This window comes from Pinus tabuliformis, chromosome 4_1, assembly GCF_031772625.1.
Source record: "Pinus tabuliformis cultivar Carrire ecotype Pingquan chromosome 4_1, CPIR1, whole genome shotgun sequence".
NCBI classification, from domain to species: Eukaryota; Viridiplantae; Streptophyta; class Pinopsida; order Pinales; family Pinaceae; genus Pinus; species Pinus tabuliformis.
This window is the reverse complement of record NC_142303.1, coordinates 661,657,470-661,675,732: the sequence shown is the minus strand read 5'-3', so window position 1 is coordinate 661,675,732 and position 18,263 is coordinate 661,657,470. Positions and strand designations below refer to the sequence as shown.

Sequence of the window (18,263 nt, the reverse complement as noted above, 5' to 3'; positions counted from 1 at the left end):
CAAGCTCACTATTAAAGATAAGTTCCCCATTCCTGTCATTGATGAATTACTGGATGAATTGCATGGATCAATTTACTTCACCAAGTTGGATCTTCGTTCGGGATATCATCAAATCAGAATGAAGATTGAAGACATTTCGAAAACGGCATTTAGAACTCATGAGGGTCATTATGAATTTTTGGTCATGCCTTTTGGCCTTACCAATGCACCTTCAACATTTCAAGGTTTGATGAATTCAATTTTCAAACCATTCCTTAGAAAATTTGTGTTAGTATTTTTTGATGATATACTAATCTACAGCAAGTCTTGGAAGGATCATGTTGAACATGTTGACAAGGTGCTACAACTATTGGAGGAGAAACAATTATATGCAAAAAGATCCAAATGTTTCTTTGGAGTCCAGGAGGTGGAATATTTGGGTCATATTGTATCTCATGAAGGAGTTAAGGTAGACCCTAGCAAAATTAAAGCCATTAAGGAATGGAAAATCCCCACATCCATAAAGCATCTGCGAGGATTTCTTGGGTTGACAGGGTATTATCGCAAGTTTGTTAAGAATTATGGGAGAATAGCAGCACCTCTAACAACATTATTGAAGAAAGATTCATTTTCATGGACTCTGGAAGCAACAAAGGCCTTTAAACATCTTAAAGAGGCAATGTGCCAAGCACCGGTCTTAGCTACACCGGACTTCACAAAAACCTTTATTGTGGAATGTGATGCTTCAGGAAATGGAATTGGTGCTGTTCTAATGCAAGATGAAAGACCCATTGCTTTTGAAAGTCGTCCAATCAAGGGAAAGTTTTTAAGCAAAGCTATTTATGAGAAGGAAATGTTGGCAATACTCCATGCACTTAAGAAATGGCGACCCTACCTAATGGGAAGACACTTCAAGGTAAAAACGGATCATGATAGCCTTAAATACTTTTTAGAACAAAGATTATCCTCTGAAGAGCAACAAAAGTGGGTCACAAAGATGTTGGGTTATGACTTTGAAATCATCTACAAAAAAGGGAAGCAAAATGTGGTGGCAGATGCACTCTCAAGAAAGGATGAGGATGTGGAAGCATTGTTTGTGCCATTTCTATTATCCAACCAGATTGGATAAACGAAGCAAAGGAGGAATGGAAGAATGACGAAGAAGTGTGGGCACTTATTCGAAAGCTACAACAAGATTCAAGTACTTCTGATACATTTAGCTGGAAAAATGATTCGTTATGGTACAAAGATCGCTTATACCTCTGTAAGAATTCCCAGCTAAAACAAAAGATTCTTATGGAATTGCACACTTCTCCCTTAGGAGGGCACTCAGGATTTTTAAAAACTTACCACAGGGTTAAGAAGGAATTTTTTTGGGATGGCCTTAAATCAGATATTCAAAAGTTTGTGGCGGAATGTTTGGTTTGCCAACAAAATAAAGTTGAAACAATTAAGACACCGGGTCTATTACAACCTTTATCCATTCCAAGCCAACGTTGGGAGGAGGTTTCAATGGATTTTATCACAGGTTTACCCAAGTCTGAGGGAAAGAGTGTCATCATGGTGGTAGTTGACAGACTTACCAAGTATGCACACTTTTGTGCATTATCACATCCATTTAAAGCCAGTACAGTTTCTACTGCATTTATGGAAACAGTTCAAAAGCTACATGGAAACCCAAAGATTATTGTAAGTGACAGAGATCCCATTTTCACTGGAAATTTTTGGACAGAATTATTTTCTTGTCTTGGTACTCAGTTAGCTCATAGCTCATCTTATCATCCTCAATCTGATGGGCAAACTGAGATAGTAAACAAATGTTTGGAAGGATATCTTCGTTGCTTTGTATCTGATAAACAGACACAATGGGTCAAATGGTTGCCTCTAGCTGAATGGTGGTATAACACTTCCTTCCATACAGCAACAAAAATGACCCCATTTATGGCACTTTATGGGTACCAACCACCATCAATCACATCATATTTAAGAGAAAATTCTAAGGTTCAAGCAGTGGAACATCACATCGAACATCAACAACAAGTCCTCCAACTCTTAAAGGATAACCTCGTGTTGGCACAAAATAGAATGAAACAACAGGCAGATCAACATCGCAGTGAAAGAAGTTTTGATGTAGGTGATTGGGTATTCCTACGGCTACAACCATATAAGCAAATGTCCCTAAAGCAAGCTAAGAAGGATAATAAATTATCACCAAAGTATTATGGTCCATACAAGGTGTTGGAAAAGATTGGTACTATGGCATACAAATTGGAGCTTCCTGCAGCTTCTCGATTGCACCCAGTTTTCCATGTTTCATGTTTAAAGAAGGTTATAGGCGACAAGCTCCCAGTTCAAACAATATTGCCAGAACTTGACGAGGAAGGAAAAATTATATTGGAACCGGAAGCAGTCACAGAAACAAAAACTCGACAGCTACGAAATCGATCAATTTCAGAGTATCTTATCAAGTGGAAGAACTTATCCGCTGAAGATTCCACATGGGAGGATGAGAATTTTATGCAGAAGTATCCAGAACTGCTCAAGCGTTGAGGACAACACTTTTTTGAAGGAGAGGGGCATGTTGGGTCCCTATAATACTAGTGATTACCCCATTACTATTGTAGTTATACCCCTTATTTATATTGTTGTGCCCCTATTACCCACATATTGTTATTTCTGTGCCCCATAGAATCCCTCTATTATTATTTTTGTGGCTTTATATTATTATTGTTAGGTCGGCTGGATTATATTGTGACTCCTTAGACTCCTATATATAGAAAGGAGGTTTTGTCATTTGTATCATCGAAGAATTGTTCATTTATGTAATGTAAAGGAGGTTGCCCCCTCGAAGAGGCTGAATTCTAAGGCGTGGATCTCTCTTTTCTATCTTTTTGTGAGCTGGTTTCATAACAAAGACATTGTTGCTTTGAGTAGTGTTGAGGTTGAATATGTTGCAGCATGTGAAGTAAGCAGAGAAGCAATATGGTTAAGGAAGTTGTTATCCAGCTTGTTTAAAGGACAAATGAACCCTACAGTGATACTTTGTGATAGCACCAGTTGTATTCTTTTGTCTGAGAATCCAGTGTTTCATCAAAAGACAAAGCACATCAACAACAAGCATCACTATATATGAGAGCTAGTACAAAATGGTGTGCTACAGCTACGGTATATCTCCACTGATGAACAAGTAGTTGACATATTGACGAAATCACTTCCGAACAAGAAGCTTGTATACTTAAGGGACAAGCTTGGTATGGTTGATTTGACCTCCCTGACTGAGAGGGAGAGATAGACACTACATTCTTGTCTTCACTTGGGAAAAAAGAATGGAGGATTGGGTAACCATCTGGCATTCGATACTCTTTGAGAATGTGGTAGGGCATTCAAGATAAGGGTAGTCGTGGACCGATATTCTTTGAGGATTAGCTACCCAAGATAAGAATAGTCCAATGGAAGGCCATAATCTGTGAACACCCGGGTGGAGTATGTACCTTGGGAGATAATGATGATGGTGTCTATACATCACTGGTCTCGCCAGCATTATGCTTTGATCTTGTGGAGAGATAGAGTTGTTAGTCAAGGCCTTGCTATGTGATAATGTTGATTAATATGATGCTAGACAGACGGGTTACCAATCCGACTCTTCTTATGAGATCTCTTCAAATTGAGAATGGCCATGTACCTCTTATGAATACCTTCCTAGTTAAGAGGGAGTGTTGAAAAAAGTGTAACTAGATTCGATCTTCATAAGTGTGAAATGTATTCTTGTAAATACAAAATGAAAAGAAGTTATTATTATTATTGGAGCACGGATTTCATGCTCAAGTTCTTTTATTTTATAGGTCAAGCACCCATTGAGTGCTTCTAGGGTTTGTCCTAGGTGTAAGAGTCATTGTCATATATTGAAGACCCTATGAGCACATTGTAAATTGTAAAGAAAAAATTATTTTGTCTTTAAAGTGTCAAAATACCTCCAAGATCAAGTCGGCCTACGTGAACAGCCACGTCCACCCTTGAAGAAGCCTATATAAAGGAAATCATCCTCCATTTGGATCACTCACTCACTCATCTCTTATGCGAAGAAGTAGAAGAAGAAGAAGTCGAACAAGGAAGTGCGAAGAAGAGGAAGTCGAAGAAGTCGAAGTGTTTATGGGTCTTATCTATCTCTCTTGGGAAGATCGAAGTTAAGGTTTCTGTGTTGGGATCTCTTACGGTTTGATCTTGGAAGCAGAAGAGAAGGGAAGGCAAGCGAAGGTCTCTTAGGGCATCGTATTAGCCCTAAGACCCAAGACAAGGCAAGCGAAGTCAACAGGAAGGCTATTAAAGGTAGATCGAAGTCTCCTAAAGAAAAAGCAGCAGTTGCAGCAGTTGTTGGGGAGCCGAATTTCAAATTTATTGGGAGGTTGAAGATATTGCAGCAGAAAGTCGTGGTAGACTTGATCTTGGAAGGTATTTGTCTAAGTCTCTAGGTCATAGTATTCGTCAATTAAAAGATCTAAGCAAAGAAGAGATTTACGAGTTTTCGCCTCACGAGGAGGGGTTTTGGCCCTAGCTTGCAGCCTATATACTATGTCACTGTTCTTATTGTTTTGGTAGTTGTTTGATGTATTGCACATTGGTATAATAACGAACAAAGCTAATAAGTAAAAGATAACACAAACAGTTACCATGTTAAGAGAATTAACATGTTCATTGCCCTACTAAATTCTCAACATAAAGCACATTAAATTTTGACACAGCTTTTTACCTTGGAAACCCAACTTGGGAAAACCAACATTCGTGTTTATTTTTATTTCAACTTGTAGAGGAAAATCATAAATCTATTACAACTACAAAACCTATCCCAGCACCTTGGAAATCGAGCAAAACGGATCTATCTAAATCTGCATGCCAAATGCTACCTCGATCTATGTGCCAACAATGACTCAATCTACATGTTGATGTACGCTCCTCAATTTCTGTTCACAAATCCCTTTGCAATGTGTTTGTGTGCCTAGCTGCTTCGATCTATGTGGTGCCTTTTTCCTCTCCTTTTCATCACTCGTTTCTCCTAGGCATGCGTACCAACTTCCTTGAAGTGTGTGTTGCCTTCGGAATGCATGCAAGATCTCCTCAAGCGATTACTTTTATAATTTTTCCTTTGCCTCGTGACTCACAAAGTTAGCTTCATGATTAACGAAATCATCCTCGTAATTCACAATCTCAAGATCTTTAACATTAATTAATGTGCTTAGGAAAAAATAGTCATTTTGCTAGGAATTTTGCCGAACATATTCTACGTGTTTGACACTAAGCCTATGCATAATAACTTGTCCAAGCTACCAAAATTTAACAATATTAATTGAATTTACACCAAGATCGACATCATTATTATCCTTTTGATGCACCACTACAAATTAAATAATCAAAAAGTCCAAAACAAGCCATGAAATCTAGCAATTATTCTACTTGGTAGATAAGGGTCCAACAGGAGGGTCAATTGGGTTTATCTTGGGTGGTTGGGTGAAATGAATGTTATCCTTCCCAGCCAAGTTCAAATCCCACATGTGACCTTGATGAGCTTTGATGTAATGGCTTCAAGCCTTGTTGTTGAGTCTGAACAATCCCTCAAGGACCAAAACATGTATACTCCTCATATGGCATATAAAGATATTTCTCATTAAAAAATGGGGTCCAACAACAGATCTATCATCTCCAATGAATTGGATGATTATGATTTGATACTTATTTTGGGGTAAACTTTTGGAGGATGAAAAGGACTACTGCAGGTGGAAGAATCTCTACCAACATGTAATGAAAAGTAATGATAGTATGCCAAAAAAATTCAATCAAAACCCTATGTTTGAAAGAATCTCTCATGATGCCAAGGCATCTTGAGGGGTAACAATGATGAAAACTTATAAAATTCACCCAATAACTTTCATTAATTTTGCTAGTATGTAAGCAACAGACAAGAGATATGTTTAAACTTTTAACCTTTGATAAATTTGTTTACTTTCAATTAATGTGTGTGTTTGTCTTTACAAAAGGCCTAGATTGAAATATTATACTCAAGGAAGATATCTAATTATATTTGTGTTAGTCATATATCATTTTTTTTTAAATGCTACATGTCAAATCCATGGTCGAGCATGAAATTAAAGTTAAAGAAATATAATATCTTTGGCTTTTAACTTTATCTGAGGGCCAACATTGTATATTTTTATTTACTCAATCTTTTATATTTTTTTTAAAATATGCCAAGTTGCTTGTTGTATTTCCCTACCATGACAACAAATTCCTTTAGGGGGTTCAGCATGTCCCTAGGGCAATTCATTAGCTCGATTGTTAGGGTTAGTGGTTCACCCAACCTTACCATTGAGAGAGAATGCTTGCTTGGCCTAGCCAAGGTAACATATCAGCAACTTGACTAATGGTCTGAAGCCTCAAACATCAATTTGAATGACCAACCATAATGCCATAGTTGTCGTTAAAAGAAAAGAAAAGAAAAAATCAATTCCTCCTTGCTCTAGGCTCACCCTTCTCCTTCACAGGTGTTTGGTAGGTGTGGCCTTGAGAGATTAGGTGGTGATGTCTGCCTCTTGTTCTACCTAGCAAGAAACAAATTATCCTTGTTTCTTCATCGAAAGACACAAACACTAGGTGGGTTGTTTTAGCTTGCTTGCTTGTCCAATTGCGTTCATGAATACATAGAGTGTCAGCTCCAAGTTGATCATGGATAAAATTACACATCTCCCCCATACTAGGATGTAGCAAGTGTCTCTCGACACAATGACCTTAGTAAAAATGTACACTTCACTCAAGCCAAAACCACTGATAAGGCATGTTAAGCTTTCTGCTTCATTTTAATCATGGATTAGCCAATTTCATCAAAAATGGATATTGTTGGATGGAGAAACACCTAGTCGATGGACTTGTATCCATACGTAGCACCAAGGACCAAGACAAAGGCCATAGGAGAAGGCAGAGTATGCCATTGATGATGAGGATCCCAATATAAGCAATGATTTTGATGATATGTAAATATTTGTTGTAGCATGATGATTTTTTTGTTAAAATTGGCAACTAGGGCCATATGATGGAGATGATTATTGCATTGGATTCCTCTTTTCGAGAGGTCCAATTTTAATATAAAGATCATTTCATTCTGACAAGCATAAATGGAATTTTGAATTTATTCTCTCTCATGCACAAATTGTCAAGGTCGGCCTCAGTCAAATGTAGGCTCATGAGCCCAATAGATGTGTCTCCTCACCCTCAACAAAGCGTATAAATAGGAGTGACCTCTCTCCTCTCTTAATTGGTTCGTACAGCTTGGAGGCAGCCTTCTCTACTTCGCACGTGTAAAAGGAGGATGAATTTCTGGGTTAGTTTGCTGGCCGAAAATTTCAGGAAATAGGACAGCGTTGACTTCATTCTAGTGGGCAGAATTTTGATTTTTTAAGGCCACATTGATTGGCACAATTTTCTAGGTGATTGGGACATGTTGACCAAGTTGACCTCAGTGTTGACTTCAGATTTTACTGCAGAATTTACAGCAGTGTTTTCTCTCTCCTTTGACTGGTTTGACTGATTTGTTTTGGGCTGACTTTGACCCTCTTGGAAGGCTGAATTTATCTACTATTGACCGAGCTGCTTGGAGGATGTTTTGGAGCTGCTTTGACCACTGTTGACTTTCTGGTTAGGGCTACAGTTGACTGCTGTTGACTGTTGATTTGATAGAACTGTTTTGGGCAAGTTAATTTGATATTTGTACTCTCTCTCTGCTGAACTATTGAAGAATAATAAGAAGATTTGATCAAGGGGTTTCCCCACATTGGGGTTTTTTCCCTGGCATCAACCACATCTTGTGTCCTATTGTCTTGGCTTGCCTTCTGCAATGTTTTTATGTTCCATCTGCATTTACTGTCAATGTGTTTAAGTTGATGTGATTGCTATTGGATATAATTGGAAATTGTCATTGGGATGATAAGGAACATTGAAGTAAATTGTGCTAAAGCATAGAACATACCATTGTTATCTAAAATTAACATTTTTGGGCTCTAGAGCCTCAATGTCTAAATGCCATTTTGCTATATTTACCCTATCTACATTAGCAAACTACGGTAAAACAGGAAATGAGTGGAGTAAAGGGGAATATATATATATATATATAGTCAATTGTGTTTATCTCGGGTAGTTGGGAGGAATGATTGTTATCCTACCACCTAGGTTCAATTCCTACAAGTGACATGTTGAGCTCATATTGATTGTTGCAACCATTGTTTGTACGACTTTGAGCCCTACAAAATATCTTACCCTTGCCTACACGGTGGAGAGTGAGGTGCTTGGGTACATGGAAAAAAAAAGAAATATATATATTAAAATTTGCATATTTTATGTATTTTTATTAGACCAGTTATTCAACCTAATTTTCCAGCCAGTTACAGTCCAAACCCAGTATGAGCCTCAACCAGTTACAATTCTTATAACTACAAATATAGGTGTGTAGAATTTCCAAATCATATATGCCCAGCCGCAACACTTCCTCCTGATGGCTAGAGGGCACCCATACCAAGTCTGGTAGCAACGGAAACAGGAATCGGGTAACTTACTCTAGTACTTGCTAGTTGACTTGGCTTGCCAGGAAAAGAAGCCAATTCGAAACTTCTGCCTAGATTATTTACAACTCCGCAAACTTGCACCAAGCTTTGCCAAGTTTTTCTGGGTTCAAGTTTCCTGATTTTTCAATTGCATGTTTACTTGATTTTTTTGTTGTATGCACACTAATTTTTTAATAATCCAAGTCATTGCTGAGTTCTTCTGAGTTGCCAAGTTGACTCTTCATTTTAATAATCCAAGTCATTGCTGAGTTCTTCTGAGTTGCCAAGTTGACTCTTCATTTTGGGCATGCTGAGTTGTTGCCACGTCTAGGTTGAGTGACTTTGGTAATAGCTACTGGCGTTGCTTGGCTTGTGGAAGACAGAAAACATGCAAATCCAGTTGCAGAACTTCATCACGTAACTGAACCATACCTTGCCCCAAAAAGAGGGCAATTCAAAAGGCTTAACATTAGCATTTCTGCTATACATCATTTTTTTCTTTCAATGGCTATGTTACGACAAAATAGAGAATATCCTGACCCACTATTTATGCTGTGGGTAATTCTCTGATCATCAAAATGGTATCCATTTAAAACCTATACCGAAAAAAACTACGAAGAAACTCCCAACCCATTTGCTGGCAGTAATTTCCGCCCGCGTTGATCAATAGGAATCTTGATTGACCACATACCGGGATAGCATGGTTCCTTAAGATCCATATCCATGTGTATGAGGTTTCAAGTTCTATGGAACCTCTTAAACTACAATTCTGATTACTAATGTCTTGCTAGGTTTTGAAAGGACCTCTTCAAAAATAATTCGGATCAGCGCTGTCTTCCTAGGTTTTACTAGGGCTTCTTAAACTCAAATTCAGATCGACAGTGTCTTCCTAGGGTTTACTATCAACCCTAATCCCCGATGATACACTAATCACAGGTTGGACACCTGTTAACCAGACACATCAATGAAAACATGTTAAATAGACAAAACAATTCCATACAACAGACAAATATTGACAGCCACGAGAATCAAAACATAATTACAGCTAATGCTCTGCCTAATAAAACCTGCACAAATACTTCGCCAAATTCAAGAAAAACCTACCATACCTTTTGCTTGACTCGTGGGCTTTTATGATCCAGGCGTTTAAAGATAAATTCAGACATTTCCTTCACGATTCCGATGGGGCTGGATCGAATCGTGTCGCAGATCTCGTCCAAGCGATAAATTGGTGTTATTTTATCGTCATCCGCCGTCGCAGTATCTATCATACGGGACCTCCAGTAAGATTCCACTGCCCTCCTGCTTGATTCCATTATCTGAACTTTGCTTAAATTTAGATCAAAACCCCAAAAGACTTTTGCAAAATTCTTCAATGATCTGAGCTAGAATGTCCTCAAATTTATCCGATCCATTGCTCAGGATTTATCAGAGAATGCCAAAAAAGTGCTGAAATTTTACAATTTACATAGAATTCGTCAAATTAGGTGACTAAATTTGGTAGCAACTGGGGAAATCGGGGAGGAAACGAGCCCGATCCGGCAAGAAATGAGGTTGCAGGGATGTTTTTGGGGTTGATGGACCGCGTCGTTTGAAGTGTTGAGAAGCGTGTGGCAGACGAATGGTAAATCGCCGAGGAGTTCAGAGGCACATGGTTGGCCCCCAGCAGGCCTTTTAGTCGACGTTGGAGGAAATTTGTCCATTGAATAAAGCCGTTTGTCTTCTTTCTCGCTGGAAAAGGGTATCATGATAAGCCCCCATACGGCTTGTAAAGTCCGTAATCATCAGGTCGCATGGCGCTTATATTTTTCTCAAATTTAAGGCAATGGTTACACCAGGTCGTTTATTAAGGGGGGTTTGAATTTTATTTCTCTTGTTTATTAGGGTGTGTTTAATGATCATCCATACACATCTTAATTTTATGATGAACGTGGTTTACGAAGCACCTTGAGTGTTAATAGTGCGGTGGAATTAATTCTTTCAAGGTTTTGATTCTCAAACATTTATTTATGATTTTTATATTATATAATTTTAATGAGATTAGTTTAAATTGTATTTATGATTTTTTTATTTTATAATTTTTAATGAGATTATTTTTTAGGTTTAAATCGTAATTTTGAATGTATAGATCAATTTAATATTTTGAAAGAAAAAAATTGGATTTTAGTATGTTTTACGATTATTTTTGTTAGGTTAAGAGTTAGTTTTTTTAGGATTTAAGGAAACATGTTAACGGCCCAAAGACTTAGAGGTTGTTGTAGGAGTGAAAGTCTTCCCTCTTATAGATTATTAGCCGATAATTTCATATGGTCTTTGAATAATGGTGGCCCAAAGACTCAGAGGCTCTTGTAGGAGTGAAAGTCTTTCCTCTTATAGACTACCAGCCGGTAATTTCATATGGTCTTTGAATAATGGTAATGAACCAGCCTACATTCGAGTATAGCAACTATGGATAGTTGTCTCCACCACTCTTTTCACAACGTGGTTATGATAGGTTTTCCTGCTCATTTCATATGGTCTTTGAATAATGGTAATGAACTAGCCTACATTGGAGTATATCAGCTATTGATAGTTGTCCCCACCACTCTTTTGACAACGTAGTTATGATAGGCTTTCCCGCTCAGTAAAAAACATTTTGAAAAATCTCTAAGATATTTTGAAAATTTTTAAAGATATTTAAATCATGTAGATTGCAATTTCCTTATACAATTATATAAATTAAATGGTTCACAAACATTGATACAAATCAAAATAATTATGTGCCATTTGTAATGATGAGAATTTGTAAGTTAACGTAAGAGTGAAGATAATCGGTTTTTCTTGTAATAATAGAATTAAAATTAAAAAAAAACAACAACAACATAAGAATGAAAAAAAAAACTGTTTGGAAATTCTTAATTTCATTCTTTGAATTATATATACAACTATCAAAAAATTCCAAAAACTTTATTAAATTGTATATACAACTATCCAAAATCCCAAAACTTTATTACAAAATACCATATATATGGACATATAAATATTAAATAAAATTATATCACAATATAAAATAATTAAAATACACTTTTAAAAATATTAGTTTTGATTGGAGAATAAAAATTTAAATGTATTACACAATTTAATAATATAATTAAGATGTATTCTAATTTTGAATTTATAAAAAAATAAGTTTAAATTTATTTTAAATATAAAAATTAAATTTCTTAAAATTTTATATAAATTACATATAGTTACTGTAATAATATATCGTTATTAAATTTTTCAAGGACAATTGTTAGTGGTAGTTAGTAAGTTTATTTTTTTCTATTGGGGATTTATTTTTGGGAAACATGTTAGTTTATGTGGCAAAAATTTGAACATGTTAAAAATTTGACAAAATTGGCACTTAGAGATCACATGGGAACAGTTCATATTCAACATGGAGAGCTTCCCCATTTCTCTGTATGCATCAATTTTTTGAAAACAGGAATGTTGATGTTTTTTGTTGTTTTTATTTGAAGATCCTTGCCTGTCCACTGGGCATAAGTAGTCTCCTCTACAAGGAGCTTCCTACAGCTTCCCCGCTAGATGGTGATTTACAGAACAAAAGTGTGATCCATAGATATGCTGAATTTTGTATATGAAACTTTTTATTCTCTGCACAAGCACTTTAAATGCTACAGGTTGTACAATGAATTCATTTTGACTCCAGGGAGTGGACTATCATTGCAGCAACAAATGATGTTCCATCTTGTATATTTCTTGCAATATCTGCCTTTGGATATGGTACTTTCAGTCAAATCGACTCGATACAGTATCTTGCTCTATATGTAGTCTATATTGCTTCTGGCTCTCGCCTGTAATAAGTTGCTTTTGATATCTTGAAAGCTGTTCATACTAGCTCTGTAGCATGTATAAATGCATCTGGAAGATGATCTATGTAATTTTCTACTCATATAATATATATATCAAGTTTTTTTCTTATGGAAGATAAAAACAAAACAAAAAAACACAACTCTAAAGAGTAGAAAAAATTAGATATTTTAAAATTAAAATAAATAGTAAGATAATCTTACCCAAAACTATTCTCCATAATTATCCCTTCATCAATTATTATTAAAAATATATATAACATTAATCAATTAAAAATTAATATATATAAATTCAAATTAACTATCAATTATTATTAAAAATATATATATAACATTAATAAATTAAAAATTAATATATATAAATTCAAATTAACTTTAAATTTATGAAAGATACAAGGTTTCCTATTCAAAAAAAGAACAGTAATGTTATCTCATTTTCTATTGATAACATTATTTGTCGTTATGTGTGTTTGTTTGTTGTTGAGATGTTAAATAAGCTTAAATGTTTTTTTGTTTTATATTTTTGTATACTTATTTTATTGTTTTGGGTTGTTTTCATTGATTTATTATTATTAAATTGGTTTATTAATGTTATGTTTTTATTGAATTGAAATTTTTAAAATAGTAATTTTATAGGTATATATTTATATTAGGATTTTTTTAATATATATTTTTTATTAATTAAAGCAATAACATATAGCACTAAATAATATTTTTTTGACAACTAGTGAAGAAAGAAAAATATTAACAAAAGGCAAGGACCATGCTACAATGAAATTTTATTGCAATATTGCTTTTGTAATGTCCCCTAATAATAGTAGTAAAATATAAGCAAAAAATATAATAATAGTAAATAGATAATAAATAATGAAGAAATATAATAATAATAATTAAAGAAAATAGTAAATAACAATACTAGAGTTCTAAATAAGTATATATAAAAATAAACTATAAAATAGTAAAAATAAGTATAGTTAACAAAAAGTAAAATAAAATAAAAAAGAGTTAACTAAGAGAACTATAAAAATAAGTAAAGTTAACAAAAAGCAAAAGGAATAAATTAAGAGAAAATTTAACTTAAGTAAAACTTAAAATAAAGAATAAAAGTTGCATGTTGATACATGGAATGTGTGCATGTGGTTCTCTTTCCATTGTTCGGTCTATTTAATAGACGATGAAGAAGATGAGATCATTATTCCTTCATCCATTCTCTTGGGAGAAAAGTGTTGTGAGACAAATGATTATCTGGCAGTAGTACATTGATTAAGGACTCGAGGATGGCCAGTTGTAGAAAGATTATGTGCAACTGAGCCTACGATTGGGTGGAGAGTCATCCCCAAAACCTTGATGCGGTTAGCGGAATTCAAGGAGCAATCAACTCCAAAAGCGCAAGTAAGGGATATCGTCAATACACTAAGTCGTCCCCTTCTCATATTTCTCCAATTTTTATGTTCAATAGTTGAATAATTGAGTGTTGATTAGTAATTATATGAATTGACAGATTTAATGCTTATTTAATTCGGGGTTCCAAAGCCGGTTTTGACTCTATGTGACCTCTAGGTTAAAATAAATAAATAAATAAATATATATATATATATATAATTTTAAGTACAATAATAGAGAGAGATTTCATCAAAAGTAGATTTGAGAAATAAGTGCACTTTTTATTTTGTTTACAACAATTATTATGCAAGTTATTAAATAAATACCAATACTATTACTTTTAAGATAGTAGATAAATTTTATTTATTTACATCTATAACTTTAGTCACTTTTGTTGCATGTAATTATATGTATTGTAGCCTTACCTGCTATCATAGTTTTATTTTTTAAAAGTCTATTAAAAAATTAATAATAAACTTTAATAACCTTGTTTGCATTCCGGAGTGGATACATGCATATTCTAAATAGATTATAATTATTTTTATTTTTAAAAAAGGATAATAATCCTTTGACCCATCCCCCCTAGCTATGATATTATGCCATAATTAAGATTTTGTGAAGCCCTGTGGTATTACCAGGCTTGTCTTGGGTTGAGATAAGCGCAAGGCTCATTTTTTGCCATTATGCGCGAACTATGGTCATAATAGCCAAGGTGGAGGTACTTACTGACAAAATCAACTACATAAAATTAGTGCCTCATGTTAAGAAGAACACTAGGGCGAAGCCTTAGCAATGATCGAGGTTGTTGCCTTGGAGAAAGGAGGGGATTGTGTTTTCGTCTTCCATTTCATGGTGATTGGTACATCTTGAGTAGCAACTATATTACTTTGAACTGAGCCGATTTCGAAATCATTCACTATAGATGGAGGGTTTGGCAATATGCGAAGAAACGTTAAGGACCTAGATACATTAACAGTTGCTTTACAATCATTTTTAATATATATTTTCCCCAGGTCACCTGTTTGGAATGTAATTCAGGAGTCTGCAAAAAGACCAACTTCCTCATATCATATCTCCGCAAATATATCGCGAAAAGCTCTGAAATTCGGACCTGAGGTTCAGTGCATTCTCTTCTCAAATGGGTTTTTTTTTTAGCTTTTGAAACGTCGCAGAAAAAAAGTTATAGCGAAAATGCCACGATGACCTATTTAGAGCAGCGAAACCTTAGAATCCAAAGCTCTGATACCAAATGTTATGAAACCAACTCAAGAAAAGATAGAAAAGATAGATCAACGCCTTAGAATTCAACCTCTTCGAGGGGGCAACCTCCTTTACATTACATAAATGAACAATTCTTGGATGATTCAAATGACAAAACCTCCTTTCTATATATAGGAGTCTAAGGAGTCACAATATAACCCAGCCGACCTAACAATAATAATATAAAGCCACAAAAATAACAATAGAGGGATTCTATGGGGCACAGTAATAACAATATGGGGATAATAGGGGCACAACAATATTAATAAGGGATGCAACTACAATAGTAATGGGATAATCACTAGTATTTGGGCACGAATAGCAGGGGATGAGGAACTCACCCAAGATATTTGGATGACACTTGGAGCAATAGAGGGGAGACTTCTTAGCGGGGGCATTGAGTCAGTGCGCGAGTTGACAACCACAGGTCGAGGGATGAGGTGATCACTAATAGGGATGGCATAACATTCATCACTGATCCTATGCCTGGGAGTTGGTCATAGGGGAGGCATATGTCACTTTTTCCACAAGGCATGTCTGGACCATGCATGAGCAAAGGATATCGTGTATGGCTGAGACAATTGTCCAGTATGTATCCGAGTTCCTGACATTGTATCAACACATTCTCTAGGGGGCAGGTAGTCGAACTAGTAACGATGGTTGGCAAGAGCAGGATGGGTCCACATACACTAAGTCGATTGTGCGTATCAGATACCCATCTATTAGTTGCATTCATGGGGTAGCTATTTGGCACACGTGGTTTCCAGTGGTTGTTAGTACTACACAATAGCAGGCACAGGAAAATTTAGCATGCCTCATATTAGTTCATGATGTATGGAGCCTATATATGGGTGGCATGCAAGGACTAGAGATAAGGGCCAGAGGGATTCCATCGGTTGTCAGGGCTATGCTGCAACAGGTTTTGCTATGGGATGCAGGGATTTAATTGATCGATAGATCACTCATGATGAGCAGAGTCGTGGCAGAGAGTGATATAGTTCGCTTTTAGGATGACACATGGGGGTTCACAAAGGGTTTCATCATATTGGGAGGCAAACATTGTTGTTGCACAGGTTCAGAGTTAGATTTGGATGGATAGGCCTTGGCGCCATGGAGATGCCCAGGCAGGATGTGTCTCACCTCTTTCAGTATTCCACCATCGAGTTCCAAGAGAGGAGGATATTGTCTGTGCACGATGGGGAGTATCAAAGTAGCGCAACGTCAGCATGGAGGCACCACTCTGGGACTAGCAGGGAATTGGGGCATCACAACTCTTCATAGCTCAATAACCTTTAGGGATGTGTTGGTTACTACAGGGGGTGATCATACATATCTTCCATTGGGCTTTAGTGAGTCACTGATGGAGCAGGGGACTTCTAGTACTATGATAGGGAGTGGAGTGAAGGGAGCTTCATGTTGGACATGTTGAAAAGTGTGCAACAAGAAATGCTTGTTGAGAATGCAACAAGATGATGGAGCTGATTGGAAAGGAGTCGCCTTCACTAAGTGGGCCCGCAGGAAAATTATGGCACAAAGTCTATTTTTGGATCACAGCAGGAGTGATCACAGCAGGAGTGATCACAGCAGGAGTGATCATAGCTGGAGTGATCAGAGTCTATTTTTAGACTGCTAATCAAAAATAGAAAAGTCAAATATTATTGTCTCATAATAATATTTAGACTATAAACTTTATCTTATCCTCTTGGAGCACTTCAGTTTGAGCTACAGATGTGGCACATGCAGCTGTCAGAAGGAAATACGCTTTCGTTATGAGTCAATTGAGCTATTGCATGTAGGACATCAGTTAGAACTCATGTGGTTGAGTTTTGTGGAGTTGGATGAACAGTTAATGGAGTTGTGTTCAGTTTGACTTAGTTGAACTAGTTGTATTTAGTCTAACTGATCAATAGACTAAGTGATGAGTTGTGTGAATTAGTTATTAATTAATTCACTAATTATTAACTCATAATGCAACTGAAGAATACATCAGTTAACTCAATGCATGTACAGTTCAGTGGAGACAGGTGTTAGAGGTTGAGATTGCTATCAGTTGTGCATGAGATTGTGCACATGCATGGGATTGAGTTATGCCAATGATCTCTGCGTAGTGTGGGCCAATACCAAGTGAAATATAGCTTGTGCTCACGTGATTCCCAGTGTGGGTGATTCTCTTGAGGTAAAAAACGAGTTTGGTTCAGCCATTCTCATTCATTCTCAGCAGGTACTGTGCAGTGGAGGCAGGCAAGCAGCGGAGGAGATTTGGAGATCAGATCTGAGTTGTATTGTGTGTAACAAGTGGAGATAGTACTTAATACTTGTGAGGAGTATTGTACTATGTTTGTTACATGTTCTAAATCAATATAATATACAGATAGTTGGGGTTTTTAGCGAGATGCTTTCCCCAGGAAAATATTGCGTTGATATGTGTGATTGATGCTTCTATGTGCACATGTTATTGTTTTTGCTTCTGTAAATTGATGATCAATGTAGATGAGGTTATGTATTATGCATGTATTCCGCAATAGTATATAATTGGGATAATCTATGTTGAATAAGTGTCATATTATTCAAAATTTCTACATGGTATCAGAGCTATTGATCATCAGATCTATTATTCAAAAAGTGTTTACATTTTATTTCTTCAGGCAGAGTCTGTAATCGGGCCAGGTAGCCTCTGGATTCATCCTTCTTTTGGAAGGTGAGATATCTGGTGAATGCCCATACAGTCGATCTCTGTACAAGAAATACTTTGTTCTCACGAATTTTTAGATTGGAAGCAGTTGAGTTTTGAACTAGTGGAATTTGTTTATTCCAAAGCAAGAGAGAAACTCATAAACATTAAGTGTGAGAATGGAGACAGTATGCCCCAATATCTCACGAAGTTCACCCAATGTCGGGATGAGCTGGGAAGTGTGGGGGTAACTGTTGAGGATGAGGATATGGTGAGTCTAGCACTCCTTGGCCTTCCTAAGAGTTGGCATAGCTACCAGGACTCGGTGAATGGAAGGGAGAAATTGCCAGGATGGGAGAGACTTTGGTTGGATCTTGTGCAAGAGGAGATTAGACGGCGCACCAGAGACAATTCTTCATCTATGCATGATGAGGAGAACTGTGCCTTAGTGAGTAAGGCGAAGAAGGGGAAGGGGAAGGTTTCTCTTTCCGAATCCAGTTCTTCCAATGATGGGAAGAAGGTTGACAAGTCGAAGGT

The 18,263-nt window shown here is 36.3% G+C and overlaps 1 protein-coding gene across 1 annotated transcript in view; it reads right to left on the bottom strand.

Annotated features, from left to right (window-relative positions):
* The window catches only part of LOC149177845 (ENTH/VHS family protein), a 142,337-nt gene extending 132,101 nt beyond the window's left edge, over positions 1-10,236 (bottom strand). The window contains exon 1 of the mRNA XM_089420225.1: positions 9,671-10,236. Within this exon, the coding sequence (XP_089276351.1) occupies positions 9,671-9,877 (207 nt within the window). The 5' untranslated portion in view covers positions 9,878-10,236. The remainder of the gene's footprint in view (positions 1-9,670) is intronic.
* Between the last annotated feature and the right edge of the window lie 8,027 nt (positions 10,237-18,263).